Raw genomic sequence first — 17,920 nt, 5'->3', positions numbered from 1 at the left:
TGTTTGAAAACCCCTATTTTGTAATGCTAGTAATGTTAACCTATTGATTTCCAAACACCAGCTTATACTTTTCAAAAGATTTTAGGACTATCTGCTTATTTATTTATTTGTTTGTTTGTTTGTTTGGCTCTAATGACAGCACATCTTGGTGCCTTTTTTCTCTTTATGCTTGGTCTAAATGTCCATGTAGAGTATGCGTTCAAAGTTGGATGTGACTGCAAATAATTGGCTATGGCTTCATAGTCATGTTAGTGCTTTCTAGAGAAACCCCATGCACAAAGGAAACATCATTATCTCACACTTTATAGGAGCCATGAGTGAATTCCACATAATGTGTTCATAGATGGGATACTGGAATCCATATTCCATCTCTTTATAGTGATCAAAGTGATTGGTATTATGAACATGAAATAAAATTTCTGTTGGGCCCAATGTCACTTCCCTAGCAATAGAGTTATCCGGTCACTGTGAACTTCAGACTGCCAAGTGGTACATTTTTATAATATTATATCATTTTCTTCAGACTCTGTTTACAGATCCGTCACAAGTGACATACGTCCAGCAGGATGCGTCTACGCAGCAGGTAAGGCCTAGCAGGTAAAGATTTGTTGATCCTTATGTAAGTTCATCAATGAACGATGTAAAGACTTATTTTGCAAGAGATCAACTCCACTAGTGTGCTTCTGAATATTCTCAGTTATCTCTCAGGCTAGACAGTATTACCAAAAATTGTATGGCACAGGCATTGTTTTGCATGGTGAATAAACTCATTTCTTTATTTAAAAGTTGGTTTTCATTGCTGTCCCTGTAATGGTTGAATATGTAGCAAGATGGTGCACAATATTTGAAAAACTTTTATCTGATGGTGCAAGTTGTTATATCTTATTGAAAGACAACATTGAAAGGGAAGGTCTTCAAAATTCATAGAAATTCAAATACTGACAGGGCTAAACATAGGTCCGTTGGAAGTTGGGCTGCAAGAAGACCCTGTCTCTCATGAATGTTTAATAGCAGGCCTATTTCTCTCTCTGTGGAGAGAAAAAGCAGTGTATACATAAATATAAATATAAGCATAATAATAATAATAATAATAATAATAATAATAATAATATATTTTTGTGTCAGGGTGACTTGAGAAACTTCAAGTCACTTCTGGTGGGAGAGAATTGGCTTTCGTCAAGGACGCCCAGATGTTTTGGTGTTTTAACATCCTTGTGGGAGGCATGGGGAGCTGGAGCTGACGGAGGGAGCTCATCCACAGTCTCCCTGGATTCAAACCTGCGACCTGTCAGTCTTCAGTCCTGCCGGCACAAGGGTTTAACCCATTGCACCACCAGGGGCTCCATAATAATAATAATAATAATAATAATAATAATAATAATAATTTGTTTTGTCTGCATGCTTTATTCGTCAATACATCACACAGTCCTAGACACTTGGGAAGTGTCCGACGTATGATCCAATACAACAGCCAGCACAGTGATCTTGTTTGCTGTGTACTACTACTAATAATATGATATTATAATTATATATTTATATTACATGTAATATTACTAATAATATTACAAAATAATGGTATAGTACAATATAGTAATATTTAATACTGATATTGTACTATACTAATAATATAATATATTGTATATATATATGTGTGTGTGTGTGTATATATATATATATATACACACACACACACACACACACACATACATACCTTGTAAGCCGCTCTGAGTCCCCTTCAGGGTGAGAAGGACGGCATGTAAATATCGTAAATAAATACTAATCTTGTTATGTTTCAAATAATAATGATAATTTGTTTTGTTATTGCTTCTGCAAAAAACAAAAACAAAAAACAAACAAACAAACAAACAAAAAACAACCGGGCAAAGATCATAGGAAAAGGAAAAATAAATTTAGCCCTGTTCACCTATAGCTATACAACTCCATTGTGATTGCACATATGTAATCTAAAATTTTTAAAAATGTGCTCACCAGTTAAAAGGCCAGTTAGAGTGTAAAGGTTAGTTCCCTTTGAAACTATAACACAAGTTTAAGAATAGTTAGTACATTGCTTAACACAGTTCTTTCTATTCTGAAAATATACCTCTCTACCTTTCATTTAAATGAAAAACTAAACCTATTCAGTCTTTTTTTTAATTTGTGCTCCTACACATTTTGGAAGAGAGTTCTTTTATATTGGCAGAACCTTTTTGTGGGGAGTTTTTATTTTGGGATATCACTGTGAAAGCCAAAAATTCCAATTACTTGCTGATGTGTCATGATGTATATAGTCCTGGTTTCCTGCTTGATGTGCTCACTAGTGTGAAATTGACTAGGAGTAGCATGAAATTGAGGGCTCGGGGAAGTAAGGATCTGAAGAGGCGAAAAAGGGGGAATGAAGTCTCTCTTTGAGAAGCACTAGCTTTTCAGATCATCTCTGGCGCTTTTGGAAACCAGATTATTGGGGTGGCAAGAACTGGGATACTTTTAGTTTTAAGCTCCTCTGCCATTGTGCAGAAGTAGTGACTCAAAACCATTTGACAACTGTGTTAATGGCTTATTAGAGTGATCAATGTCAGCTTTAGATTCTAGGACACTCGAATACAGTAGATAGCGGGGTACCACTTGTTTGAAGATTCTGAAGGCATCTTCCTGACAGTCAAACGAACTTGAAAGGTTGTAATGTGAAGTCATACTGAGAGAGAAAGAGAGACGATTGCTTGGTGGGTATGTATGTTTCCTGTCTATCTCACTTATCTGATCTCCCTTGACTCCCCAGTTGCCAGTGGAGATGAGCTGAATGAGATAACTGAAGTTTCCCTTTCTTTTTTAGTATGACGTCAAACAAGGTGTCTTCAGCTTCTCAGTGGGCAACTGTTGGGAGGATGCCTTAGGATGCTCAAAAGTCAAAACTTGGCTTCTTTTTCTGGGGTGAGTGTATCATGTAGCTAGGCCATTTGCCCAGAACTGGAAATGTGGGGAGCATTGACCATTAATAGATAGATAGATTAAATAGATAGAGAAGATAGGGTAGGACAGATGGATGAATGAATATATAGATACCCCTGTTGGGAATCAGCCTGTGTTTGTGTTCCAGGATCATGATACTTATGATGAGAGTAATGATGGTGCCAAGGCTGAAGCTGGGGCTGAGGCTGAGGTGCAAGATGGAGATGGTTTGGTCAATTATTTTCATACAGACAATGACAGAGAGGCCCCAGCGCAAAGGGCAGTTTCTCATGAGAATATTCCTGCTGAGCCTCGGGATGATGGTTTACTTCCTCTTTCTGTGAGCTCTCAAGATTTGGGTTTGGAAAACAATCTGACACCTGGAAATTTTAATGAGCAGCCAGATAGGGAGTTGAAGGATAGGCGGCTGGAGATCAGCCAGGATTGACAGCAAACTCAGTGTTTACGTTGCTTCAAAAGGCTTCGTCAGACAAGGGGCAAGTGTGGGGGAAAGCAAAACCAATTTCTGGATTTTGGGATATAAGGTTTGTTTCTAGGAAAAACCTGTTAGATCAGGCATCGTTTGGAAATCAAGTTCATTTGCCATGGAAATCCTGTTCAAGGGGTCTTGTTCATGTGGAGAATTTTAGCCTTTTGGATTGTCTTTGCTTCCTGTTGAATCCTGCCTGGAGAAACACTGCCTTGGAACTGCTTTTATATCTTGTGTGGACATTGCTTTGTGTTACTGCATTTTACTGACTCATTACTGGCTATTCACTAAGCTTCAATAAAAGGATTTGTTTCTTCACTCAGTGTGGTATGTCTTAAAGTCAGAGGGCTTTTTCCTGACCTGGAGTGCAACACTCCCCCCCCCCCCCCACACACACACAATTGCATCTTTTCCGTAGCCATATGTTATACCTACTCTTTTTGTATCAGCATTACAGAACTCGGAAGACACATTCTCTAAGTTTCATTGACACTTTCTCCGGTTCATATCAGTTTCATTTGCTCAAATAGCCAATTTCCTAATGAGGTTGAATTACTGTCATGTGTATAGACATACTGGGCCCTAACTTGTTGGGAAGTTAATTGGCAATCCACCCTAGTCTAATTGTCTGCCTATCATTCTGAAACCAAAAAGAGGCTTTATTGATATTGTCGTACTCCAGAGCAGAATCACCCCTGACTTTATTTATTTATTTATGACATTTATATGCTGCCCTTCTCAACCCGAAGGGGACTCAGAGCGGCTTACATGGTATATATACATACAATATATTATATTATTAGCATAGTGCAATATCAGTTTTAAATATTGCTATATTGTACTATACCAATTATGTTGTAATATTATTAGTAATATTACATGTCATATAAATATATAATTATAATATCATATTATTATTATTATTAGTAGTAGTAGTATTATATAGAATTACATTATAATATTATAAATATTTAAACACCACACCAGCTGGGTAAAATCAGCAAGCAGTTTATTGAGAATATAAGAAGCTCAAAGCAATTAAAAATAATCCACAGTAAAAAGTAATCCAATTGATATAAAAAGAAACAGGAATAAAAAAGTCCAGAGACATCTATGAAACTAGGCACTTGAATTCATAAACAAAACAAAAGCAAAGGCACATGAATCCATGTACAGAACAAAGACATAATCCGTAGAATAATCAAGAAGCAGGGAGATCTTGACACTGGGAACTGGACGTGAAACCGACGTTGCTTCAACTGAAGCAATATTTCTCAGTAGTCAATTAAGGAATGGATATGAGCCTGACAAGAAAATACTGTATGACCTTCTTACAAAACTAGGTCTTTACTTGAACAGGTAGAAGGAATGGATACACTTTCTCATTATGGAAAGGCCGCTTCTGGTTAGGGACGAGTAAGTTGGTAGGGGTTGTGATGTTATGAGTTATGAAGGGGAAAATGTTGCTTTGTTTACTAGATGTGTTAAAGTAACAGGGTTATGTGTTATGCATTAAATGTAATAAGGTAAGGATCTATTGAGAGGGTGATGAGATTGAAATGATGTGTGGTGATTGGTGAGAGGATTTTGAAAAGCCTGGCATATGGCAGTTGGTCAGGAATGAGGGAGAGAGAGTTGAATCTGGTTTAGGGATTAGTGAGTGGGTTTAGGGCAGGAGAGTTAGAGCCTGGGTCTGTATTCGCTGGGAATAAAGGGGGAGAGAGAGTGAGAGACGTGAATGATATTTATTAAATAACTAGCCACCCCCTGCCACATGTTGCTGTGGCCCAGTCTGTGTATATATGTTTTGTGTATGTATACGTATGTGTATATATTTGTGTATATGTGTATGTGTGCATTTGCGTGTATGTGTATGTATATGTGTGTGTGTGTGGTTTTCTGCTTGCGTTGTAATTTTTGTTTTTTGGCTTTTAAAGTCTCTTCTGCTGTGTTTTTCAGTGTTTTTATGAGTGATGGTCACTCGTTGGCCTGATAGGTGTCTTGTGTCCAAATTTGGTATCAATTCATCCAGTGGTTTTTGAGTTATGTTAATCCCACAAACGAACATTACTTTTTATTTATATAGATGACTAGCCATCCCCTGCCATGCGTTGCTATGGCCCTGTCTGTGTATATGTGTTTTGTGTGTGTATATGTGTGTGTATATATCTGTGTATATGTGTATATATGTGCGTTTCTGTTTATATATGTAGTTTTGCACAGGTGTTGTAATGTATTTTTCTTTTTGGCTTTTTAAGTCTCTTCTGTTGTGTTTTTCAGTGTTTTTATGAGTGATGGTCACTCACTGGCCTGATAGGCATATTGTGTCCAAATTTGGTGTCAATTCATCCAGTGGTTTTTGAGTTATGTTAATCCCACAAACAAACATTACATTTTTATTTCTTTAGATGACTAGCCATCCCTTGCCATGCATTGCTATGGCCCTGTCTGTGTATATGTGTTTTGTGTGTGTATATATGTGTGTGTATATATTTGTGTATGTTTGTATATATGTGTGTTTGTGTTTATATATGTGGTTTTGCACATGCAAAACTATCCCGATATTTGCTGGAAAACAAACTCGGCCAAGAGTACAAGGTCCAACAAATTCCTCGCTTGCCTTGCAGACAATTTCATGGTCCAAAAGGTAGAAGAGGCAACAAGGGGATTGGCTACTCTTGATCTCATCCTAACAAATGCGGAGGACCTGATCGATGTGGTCGAAGTGGTAGGATCCTTAGGGGCAAGTGACCATGTGCTCCTGCAATTTGAGGTACAAAGGAAGGCCGAAACTAAGACAAGTCAAACCCGCATTTTGGACTTTAGGAGAGCTGACTTCCAAAAAATGAAGGAAACGCTGAGCAGCATTCAGTGGACACAGATACTAAAAGACAAGGGAGCTACAGATGGATGGGAATTTCTCAAGAGTGAAATACTCAAGGCGCAATTGCAAACCGTGCCAACAAAAAGAAAAAATAGGACAAGTGCAAAGAAGCCAGAATGGATGTCCAAAGAACTTCTAACTGTGCTAAGACACAAAAGAGACATGCACAAGAAGTGGAAAAAGGGAGAAATCACCAAAGAAGATTTCAAACAAATAGCCAACACCTGTAGGGAAAAGGTCCGCAAAGCTAAAGCAAAAAACGAGCTCAGACTTGCCAGGGACATTAAAAACAATAAAAAGGGCTTCTATTCTTATGTCAGTAGAAAAAGGAAAAACAAGGAGGCGATAGGACCTCTTCGAGGAGAAGATGGGGCAATGCTGACAGGGGACAGGGAAAAGGCAGAACTACTTAATGCCTTCTTTGCCTCGGTCTTCTCACAAAAAGAGAGTCTTCAACCTCAGCAAGATGGAGTGGATGAGGGATTGGAGGACATCCAACCCCAAATTGGGAAAGAAGTCGTCCAGGAATACCTGGCCGCTCTTAATGAGTTCAAGTCCCCAGGGCCAGATCAACTACACCCAAGAGTACTGAAGGAACTAGCGGAAGTCATTTCGGAACCATTGGCAACCATCTTTGAGAGTTCTTGGAGAACGGGAGAAGTTCCAGCAGATTGGAGGAGGGCCAATGTGGTCCCAATCTTCAAGAAGGGAAAAAAGGATGACCCAAACAACTACCGTCCGGTCAGCCTCACGTCGATACCGGGCAAGATTCTGGAAAAGATTGTTAAGGAAGTGGTCTGCAAACACTTAGAAACAAATGCAGTCATCGCTAATAGTCAACATGGATTTATCAAAAACAAGTCATGCCAGACTAATCTGATCTCTTTCTTCGATAGAGCTACAAGCTGGGTAGATGCGGGGAATGCCGTGGATGTAGCGTACCTGGATTTCAGTAAGGCCTTCGACAAGGTCCCCCATGACCTTCTGGCAAGGAAACTAGTCCAATGTGGGCTAGGCAAAACTACGGTGAGGTGGATCTGTAATTGGTTAAGTGGACGAACACAGAGAGTGCTCACTAATGCTTCCTCTTCATCTTGGAAAGAAGTGACAAGTGGAGTGCCGCAGGGTTCCGTCCTGGGCCCGGTCCTGTTCAACATCTTTATTAATGACTTAGATGAAGGGCTAGAAGGCATGATCATCAAGTTTGCAGACGACACCAAATTGGGAGGGATAGCCAATAGTCCAGAGGACAGGAGCAGAATTCAAAACGATCTTGACAGATTAGAGAGATGGGCCAAAACTAACAAAATGAAGTTCAACAGTGACAAATGCAAGATACTCCACTTTGGCAGAAAAAATGAAATGCAAAGATACAGAATGGGGGACGCCTGGCTCGAGAGCAGTACGTGTGAAAAAGATCTTGGAGTCCTCGTGGACAACAAGTTAAACATGAGCCAACAATGTGATGTGGCGGCAAAAAAAGCCAATGGGATTTTGGCCTGCATCAATAGGAGCATAGAGTCTAGATCTAAGGAAGTAATGCTACCCCTCTATTCTGCTTTGGTTAGACCACATCTGGAATATTGTGTCCAATTCTGGGCACCACAATTCAAGAGAGATATTGACAAGCTGGAATGTGTCCAGAGGAGGGCGACTAAAATGATCAAGGGTCTGGAGAACAAGCCCTATGAGGAGCGGCTTAGGGAACTGGGCATGTTTAGCCTGAAGAAGAGAAGGCTGAGAGGAGATATGATAGCCATGTATAAATATGTGAGAGGAAGCCACAGGGAGGAGGGAGCAAGCTTGTTTTCTGCTTCCTTGGAGACTAGGACGCGGAACAATGGCTTCAAACTACAAGAGAGGAGATTCCATCTGAACATTAGGAAGAACTTCCTGACTGTGAGAGCCGTTCAGCAGTGGAACTCTCTGCCCCGGAGTGTGGTGGAGGCTCCTTCTTTGGAAGCTTTTAAGCAGAGGCTGGATGGCCATTTGTCAGGGTTGATTTGAATGCAATATTCCTGCTTCTTGGCAGGGGGTTGGACTGGATGGCCCATGAGGTCTCTTCCAACTCTTTGATTCTATGATTCTATGATTCTATGCGTTGTAATGTATTTTTCATTCTTTTGGCTTTTTAAGTCTCTTCTTGCTGTGTTTTTCAGTGTTTTTATGAGTGCTGGTGACTTGTTGGTTTGATAGGTGTCTTATGTCCAAATTTGGTGTCAATTCGTCCAATGATTTTGGGGTTATGTTAATCCCACAAACGAACATTACATTTTTATTTATATAGGTGATCTGCATAATATGCTACATTTCTGTTTAATAATTTGTGTCATGAAGAGGGTTGTAACCAGTGGGGATAGAAGTTGGATAAAATCCCACACTGAATCCTTGAGGGCATTGACCACAGTTGATGGTCAATGTGACAGGACAAAAAGAGGTGTTCCCATTGGTGGCAGTGGTAGAGATTAGGGAAAACCCTTACATTTGCTGGCAAAAGGGATAGAGCCAGAGCCTCACATTTGGCGGAATAAATATAAAATGCCACAGAGTTCTCTAGAGCAAAGCTTCTTAAATTGTGGGTCAAATATAGAGTCGCATAACTGAATGTGAAGCTCTCGAAAAAGCCTGGAGACACTGTTTCAGAGATAGGTAAAGGTTTCCCCAACAGTAAGTCTAGTCATGTCCAACTCTGGGGGCTGGTGCTCATCTTATTTCTAAGCTGAAGAGCCGGCGTTGTCCATAGACACCACCAAGGTCATGTGGCCAGCATGACTGCATGGAGCGCTTTTACCTTCCTGCAGAAGCGTTACCTATTGATCTATTCACATTTGCATATTTTCGAACTGATAGGTTGGCAGAAGCTGGGCCTAACAGTGGGAGCTCACCCTGCTCCCTGGATTCAAACCACCAACCTTTCGGTCAGCAAGTTCAGCAGCTCAGTGGTTTAACCCACTGTGCCACCAGGATTTCAGAGATACCTCTCTTCAAATTTTGATTCTAAAACAAACCCCATCAAGTTGGGTTCATAAACCATACTTGATTATCCATTCATAACATCAGACAGTTGACCCTGCATTGGATTCAGCAGTCAACTTTGCTTTTTGAACAAGATTGGTGTGTGAACATTTATTTGCTGCACACAGTTTATTCAGACTGCATGATTTATTCACCTTTAAAGGAAAATCTGAGCAACCTTTGCCCAGAATTTGGATTTGTTTGGTTATTTTAAAAACAAATGGAAAACAGCAACAAAGAGTTTACTAACCTGCAGTGCTAGTTAAACATCTCCATGAGATTTCATTTATAAGTGGAACTCCGCACAGTTTTGTGATTCATTGGTGTTGGCTTATTCCTCTGGTTCCCTTTGAGAGGCTTCCCTAGACACATTGTTCTGACTTTCTGCGCATAATGGCCACTTAACTTTTCTCTTTGTTGAAAATCATATACAGCCTTCTTTCCAACCAGGGCACCCGCTGTCCTTCAGCTGACTTTTAGTTATTAAGGTTTTAGATTTTAATTAACATGTTTCTTAACCGAACGCCATGTTTTAAGTGCGTTGGGTGTTGTTTTCTCTTCTTTCATGGAGCGACAAAATTATAGGCAGGATTGTTTTAAGGGCACATTATAATGTCAAACTCATTAAAGTGGAAAATGGAGACCCTGGGTGGCTCCACTTCATGACAGAATAAGGAACAGCGAATGTTGAGTTGCCAAGAATCTTTCTGAAAATTCAAACGTTTGCTGATTCAGTGCATTCATTTGACTCAGCCCCTCTTTCTATTAAATACAGGCATACCTTTAGTTCTGTTTAATTGAGGCAGAGTTTAGTTGGCAAAGCCTGACAAAGAAGATCCTTTTAACCAGTCTTTTTTTATGCCTGCCACCTCCCTTTCCACCTCGTCCACTATCTGGCAGGACTTTTTTGCAGCATCAGTAAGGGGAGGATGATGAAGGAGGGATCGGAAAATGCATTGCTTTGGGTTCCAGCAACATTTTTGGAGCCATAGTAAAGAAAGGGTATTGAAAATTGCATATATAAACAGGAAACAAAAATAAGATTAGCTCCATGACTGATGGTCAATGGTTTATTTATTTATTTAAAACATTTATATTCCGCCCTTCTCACCCCGAAGGGGACTCAGGGCAGAGCACAGCATATACACGGCAAACATTCAATGCCGGGACACAAATTCACATACCCATACATAAACATTAAAAAACATTTATCAAAATATTAAAATACAGCATTTAAAACCGCCCTAGTCATCAGCGTCAAATCTAATTGGCCTATTGCCACTTTATTGCCCTGTCCCGAAAGCTTGGTCCCACAGCCAAGTTTGTACCATCCTTCTAAAGGACAGGAGGGAGGGGGCCCATCTGATCTCACCAGAAAGGAAGTTCCATAGCCGGGGAGCAATCACCAAGAAGGCCCTATCTCTTGTCCCCACCAATTGCACCTGTGACAATGGTGGGACGGTAAGCAGGGCCTCCCTGGAGGATCTTAATCTTCGTGATGGTTCATAGAGGGAGATGTGTTTGGACAGGTAATTTGGGCCAGGGCCGTTTAGGCTTTATAGGCTAAAGCCAGCACTTTGAATTGTGCCCAGTAGCAAACTGGCAGCCAGTGGAGCTGGCGTAACATGGGAGTTGTATGCTCCCTGTATGCCACCCCAGTTATTTACCTGGCTGCCTCTCGTTGGACTGTTTGAAGCTTCTGAGCAGTCTTCAAAGGCAGCCCCACGTAGAGTGCGTTGCAGTAGTCTATCCTAGATGTAACGAGAGCGTGGACCACTGTGACTGTCTGACTTCCCAAGGTACGGGTGCAGCTGGCCCATTTTCATGCTAAATTTCAGTAAAAGTAAATATACAACAAATGACATTTAATATTATAAGTTTCTATTTTGAAATCATTATCATATATTGATTGACTCCAACATTGACATCATTCGAAATTATATCTGACACTTGATTCTACATCCCTACTGATTACCTAGTGTAGTGGTTCTCAACCTGTGGGTCCCCGGATGTTTTGGCCTTCAACTCCCCAGAAATCCTAACAGCTGGTTAACTGTGGCCTAGTGTTTGGTGGATATTTTTTACACACAAGGCTTGTTCTCCAATGATTTTCATTCCCATTTGAGCAGAGCTCTGAATGTAACCATCAATAATAAGTGTGCACTATAGGTGTGCGTTTTAGTTGGAATTTTGTTTGGCTGGAGAGCCATTCCAGTGAGAGGCAGAGAAGAGAGAATGACACTCAATAGGCACTTCACTACATTTTGAGAGGAAACAAAAATGCTGCCATGACGAGGATGGGAGATTTTGCAGTTCAGGGATTGTGATTTTTGTTGTTGTTGTTCCAAATAACAGCACAGCTACTGAATCTTTTTTCTCCAGGTGTCAATCCCGGTTCACAACCAGGTTTTGCCTCCTATGGAGGCTGTGGATGACACTGGTTCCCTCGAACCTTTGCACAACCCAATGGGTAGTATGGAAGCAAAAGAAGAAAATGACGAAGATGATGACGAGGATGAGGACGAAGAGGATGATGACGACGATGATGAAGATGAGGAGGAGGAGGAAGGGGAAGACTCAGACATGGATGATTGGGACCCAGACCCACCCCGCCCTTTTGATCCCAATGACCTGTGTAAGCATATCGGGAAGCATATTCTTCATTTTTGTGTCACCATCTTTTCCTGTTTACTAGTTTCCTATTGAAATTTGTTAACTGTAATTTCCAAAAGCATTGGGTTTGAAGTGCATGCTGGGAATGTGCATATTTCAGGGTCCAGCTCTGGAATAAGCTTGGGTCTATTACTGCGTGAATAATACAAAATATAGACTAGACCAGGCATCCTCAAACTGCGGCCCTCCAGCTGTTTGGGCCTCCAACTCCCAGAATTCCTGGCCAATGAACAAGCTGTCAAGGGCTTCTAGGAGTTGGGGAGCCACAGTTTGAAGATGCCTGGACTAGACCAATGGGCTTGAGGCTATCACTGCTCAGCCAGATGTTGGGTCAGGAACAAGCCTTCAAATGTTAGTAGAATGGGATGAATCCATTTCATTAATGAATGGTAGATGTTCAAAACTTTTCAATATTGCCAGATTGTTTTGTAGAAGGAAAATGGAGAGTAATGTCAGGAAAGACTCCCAGTACCTTAAGCATCTTCCTCTGAGTGGATATACATCTCTTCCCCTTACGAAATCTTTAAGATAAAAGATAAAATTAAACTACGTTATATAGTTAACTGGAATTAACTATAGGGAGCGCACAATGTCGATAAGTTGCCAGTCCCTATTCAAGGTGCAGGTTATGACCTACAAAGCCCTAAACAGTTCAGGCCCTGCCTATCTTTGTGATGGCATCTCCCCCATGAACCGGCGTGGGTTCTAAGATCTGCCAGAGAGGCTTTTGTCTCGTTCCCACCACTGTAACAAATATGGTTGGTGGGGACGAGGGAGAGGGCCTTCTTGGTGGTTGCCCTCCCCCACCAACTTTGGAACTCCCTCCCCAGGGACATTAGGCAAACCCCCCCCCCCCACCTGTCCTCCTTCCATAAAGGTTTCCTCTGAAATTAAGTCCAGTCATGTCCGACTCTGGGGGTTGGTGCTAATCTAAGCTGAAGAGCTGGCATTGTCCGTAGACACCTCCAAGGTCATGTGGCCAGCATGACTGCATGGAGTGCCGTTACCTTCCCGCCACAGCGGTACCTATTGATCTACTCACATTTGCATGCTTTCAAACTGCTAGGTTGGCAGAAGCTGGGGCTAGCAGCAGGAGCTCACCCTGCTTCCTGGATTCGAACCTGTGAACTTTCAATCAGCAAGTTCAGCAGCTCAGCGATTTAACCTACTGCGCCACTGGGGGCTCCCTCCATAGGGACCTGAAGACCTAGATGTTCCAGCAAGTTTTCGAGAATGATTAGTCCCTAGGCCCTTCCCTAGGCCATCAGATTGTATTCTGTTCTGCACTTTATCCACCTCTGTGGCCCTATGATACACTGTTGCACTATTTCTTGCCCAGCCCTTTTATAGTTACCACGTCTATTTTGTAATCCTGGCCATTGGTATTTTGAACTCCCCTGATGGAGCTATAATGTAATTGTTGTTGTTTTTTTAAAAAATGTATGTTTTAGTAGGATTTTATGTTTTATGATATTTATTTTAATTTGTATCATTTTTCTTCCTGGCAATTGAATGTTTTGCGGGAAACCGCCCTTAGCCCCCTTGGGGAGATAGGGCGATATACAAATAAAGTTATTATTATTATTATTATTATTATTATTACTACTACTACTAATACTACTACTACTATTGATGTTCCCCAGACAAAGGGAGGTAGAGAGGAGAGTGGCAGCCTGCCTCTTCTCTTCCTACTTCACTTATCTAAATGTAGTGGTGTCTTGTTGACTGGTTTCAGCTAAGGGACATCCTTTGCACGCTGTGTTTAACTCTTAAGTGGCATCCATTTCAAATAGAAATGTTCTTCAGACTAGTATTCTCTAGCCTGGTGCCTCCAGATGTCATTCTCCAGTCTCAGATAGCATGAGTAGTCAACCGGAATTAGGGAGGCTGTTGTTCAAAACACCTAGAAAGAATACACTGGAGAAGGCTGGTTTAGAAAGAGGACCATGTCGTTGCCAAAAATGTTTAGGATGCTAAACACAAATATCTGGATTGGAGTTGTTAAGGTCTATGCTCGTTCTTTCTTTCATGGTGCATTTCTGTGTCTTTCAGGGTGTGAAGAGTGCAATAACGCACATCCTTCCGTTTGCCCCAAACACGGTCCCTTGCACCCAATCCCAAACAGACCAGTGCTGACAAGAGCAAGAGCCAGCCTCCCCTTAGTGCTTTACATTGACCGGTTCTTAGGAGGCGTGTTTTCCAAGCGGCGCATTCCCAAACGCACACAGTTTGGCCCCGTGGAAGGACCTCTGGTCAGACAATCAGAGCTAAAGGACTGCTACATCCATCTCAAGGTGAGGGAGCACCAGCTATTTCTTATGCAACTGCCTGTCCTGAGAAGCATGTTTTGTTTGTACAGTGTATTCCCTGAAAGGATTTCCATGTACACACATTCTGGACATGCAGTCATACAACCATGCACATCTAAGAAGTGTATTAGCCATATAATACCAGAATGTCTTTGCACTCTGCATGCTTGAATTTCATTTCCTTAGGGACAGATCACTCATCAGAAACAACAGAAAAGTCTTGAGTCAGCTTAAAGACTGACAGATTTATTGCGGCATGAATTTTAATAGGAGCTACTTTCTCTAGGAAAAGATAAACACGCGCACACACACATACACGGATCTTAGTGACTAATTCACAGAATCACATGAGTTGCCACAACATCAAAAGTCATCTAGTTTGATTCCCTGCTCATGCAGGAAATGTGCTGCTACAACGTTTTGGATCGGTGGCCATTCACTCTCTGTGAATACTTTCGAAAAAGAAGAGTACATCATGTTCTGAACTTCCCGCCTCCTTATAGTATCATAAAGAGACTTATATAGCCACCCTACACCAATAAATAAATGAGGAACTTATATTACCTCTTGTCTGTTCTCTAGACTGACATTGCTCAGGTTTTTTTCAACATTTCCTCATGAGACTTGTTCTCATGGAAATCACCCATGAAGATGATTGAAATGCAACTGTCAGAATTCCTGTGCCTACTAATGCAGTTTTCTGATGTGAAAGAACCACTTCTACCTGAAGCTTCAGTTTCTTAGAAGGGACTGTCGGAAAATCTGGCCTCAGAGCAACAGCTAGGAGGCACAGGATAATAATAATAATAATAATAATAATAATAATAATAATAATAATAATAATTTATACCCCGCTCCATCTCCCACAGGGGGACTCGGGGCGGCTTACATGAGGCCAGGCCCATCATTACAATAAACACAATATTACAAAAACATAACAAAACCAGAAAATAAAATACATACAATGCAAAACCAATATAATAGACGACACGGCAATATAAAATCAAACATTAAAACACAAAGGAATTTCACTGGGCGGGGCCAATTCAAAAATAGAATTTTAAAATTTTAAAAATTTTACTATCCTTTCATTGAGCTTGTAAAACTTATTTATTTAGGCTGGCATTTGAACCTTGCTGATCGAATGTTTCCTTGATTTTAATGTTATGTATTACATGTGTATATTGTGAACCTCTCAGAGCCTTCGGGGAGTGGCGGTATATAAAATTGATAAATAAATAAATAAGGCAATGTAAAATTGTCGGGAAGGAGTATCCAGGGATGAGGAAGGATAAAGTGAAGTGCGCTGTCTTTCTCAACTTCAAAGCCTTAAAGTGGCACATTTATATAGTTACTTTCCAAAAGCTACAAAACAACAAACATAACTTATGTACAGAAGAAATCACACACACAAGTCTTGCTTCTTCTTCGACATGGCTGGTAGAGAACGGCTGGCAATCTGTTATCTCAAATCCATGTCATCTCAAATCCACGTCATTGGAATGTGTGAGGTAAACAGGAACTGTCCACAGTTCACGATCTAGGCATTAAATCATTCCATGCCTTTAACCCATGCATGCCATCACATAGCATTGCATTCTACACTGAACAGCAGAGCTCTGAACGATAAACAATATTTCATCCCAGTAAAACAACAGTACTGACAGGGACTCTCTCAGTAACAACAGGGAATAGTCTTAATAGGTTGCAAAATTAATATTATTCTCTTGCAGAACTCATAGCAAATATTAATGATGGTACTGAGATGCAAACTGAGGTGTTTCACGTTGATCAATTGAGCAACATCTAGCATATGCGAAGTACCCTTCCACACTGCCCTATATCTTATAATATCAAGGCAGAAAATCCCACAATATCTGCTTTGGACTGGGTTATCTGAGTCCACACTCAGATAATGTGGGATTTCCTGCCTTGATATTCTGGGATATAGAGCTGTGTGGAAGGCTGTGTGGAATCTGTATCAAGACCTTGTGACTCTAAGTCCCCTTTTACACTGTTGTATAAAATCCAGATTATCTGCTTTGAACTGGATTATATGGTAGTGTAGAAAGGGCGTCAGAGTTGCATGGTCTTGCTTGTTGCACTCCAGAATAGGAATAGCCCTCTGACTTTAAAACACCACACGTTGAGTAGGAAAAACAATCCTTTTTTATTGAAGATAAGTAAAAACAGCAGAATAGAAAAACCGCTTTAAGGGAGTAGGTAAATCCAATTAGGTAAGAGATAAGCAGGAACAAATTAATCCAAAGAAGGGTTCAGCAAAGTTCAAAAACAAACTCCAGACTTCTCTATTAAAATCCAAAGAAACAGGGAGACGGTGATCCAAAGCATGAATCACAAGAGACAAAGAGCCAAACCATACAGCAAGAAAATCCTTAAACATGAATCTTCCAAGCAAGGCTTCCATGAAACAAGAGCAGGACTTAGAAGTAATCTGAAACGATGCTTCATCTGACTCATGATTGGAACTTAATATACCCTCGTTAAGCCATTCCTAGCACTCAGAAATTGGTTTCGTTTACCCTGAATGCCTCTCATCCTTATCTGCCGAAGCCGGGCAAAATGGCGAAGGCCTTGGCCGAGCTGTCTATTTTGGCTAATTTCCACTCATCTGTCTATATGCTCATTAATTTCTCCAGGTGCTGACTTGTTGTCAAGCCCCAAATCCTGGGCAGTCTCTGGGGGAAATTCAGAGCATAAACTCTCATCTCTATACTCATGGGAAACTACACTTTGAACCTGTGTCACTATGTCATTCTCTGCATTAACATCATTGACCAGACCATTGCCATCTTGACCCTCATTGACATCATTCCCCACATCTAAAGCACTTTGATCTTGAAACACAATCACAGGCTGAACTCCAACATTGCTACAGATTCGTTTTTCTGATTGAAATACGCCAAATGGGAAGACCTGGCTATGTCACCTGTTATCAGGTGTTTTTGGCTGTTAGGAACTATGTCTTATGTTGAATAGAACTATCTGATGGAGCATTGCCAATTCTGGCTGGCACTGAATCTTCAAGATTTTCAGCATGGGCCTTTCCTAGCTTTACGTGGCTATCTCCCAAGGTCTCTGGCGAACTCACATTCATGTACTAAGTAATTGTGACCTTTCCTAGTTTCCCAAATCAGGCAGGTGTGTTCATGGAGTACAGTGGCAAGGATCATGGTTTTGTATAGGTCCTACACTCATCCAGTGAGAAAAAATGATGGAGGCCTAAAAAGTGAACATATCCTGAGAACGTCAATAGCATATATGAGTTAATTTACTGCAGTAAATGACTTACGACATAATCTGTTGCAGGCTTCTGTATAGATGGGTCTAGGCACATCTGGCTCATTCAGTTGGTGCAAAATATATAGAGTGACATAAATGTGAGATCATAATTGTTTATAGTGATTCAGTGTAGGTATGGGGCAGGCCAGAAAGGAATGGTGTCCAATTGCTCTGTGTTCTCCAGCCTTGTGTTCTCTATCAACATTTGACTATCACAATTCAGGATCACAAATGACTATTTTATAAGGGAGATGTCATTATACTGATGTGTTCTCTCTCTGTGTGTGTATAGGTAAAGGT

General features: G+C 40.8%; 1 protein-coding gene across 2 annotated transcripts in view; it reads left to right on the top strand.

Moving 5' to 3' along the window:
• Positions 1-17,920, top strand: part of PRDM10 (PR/SET domain 10) — a 105,713-nt gene that overhangs the window by 40,244 nt on the left and 47,549 nt on the right. The window contains exons 1-4 of one of the 2 annotated variants that reach the window (XM_067470765.1): positions 2,616-2,724; positions 2,831-2,928; positions 11,718-11,970; positions 14,061-14,302. In XM_067470765.1, coding sequence (XP_067326866.1) covers positions 2,893-2,928; positions 11,718-11,970; positions 14,061-14,302 — 531 coding nt within the window. In that variant the 5' untranslated portion in view covers positions 2,616-2,724; positions 2,831-2,892. Of the gene's footprint in view, positions 1-523; positions 584-2,615; positions 2,725-2,830; positions 2,929-11,717; positions 11,971-14,060; positions 14,303-17,920 lie in introns of those variants that run through there. The other variant, XM_060787621.2, reaches the window with a different exon arrangement.

The sequence above is a fragment of the Anolis sagrei genome, chromosome 7, assembly GCF_037176765.1.
Source record: "Anolis sagrei isolate rAnoSag1 chromosome 7, rAnoSag1.mat, whole genome shotgun sequence".
NCBI classification, from domain to species: Eukaryota; Metazoa; Chordata; class Lepidosauria; order Squamata; family Dactyloidae; genus Anolis; species Anolis sagrei.
Note: the sequence above shows the minus strand (reverse complement) of the source record. Positions and strands in the feature narration are given on the sequence as shown.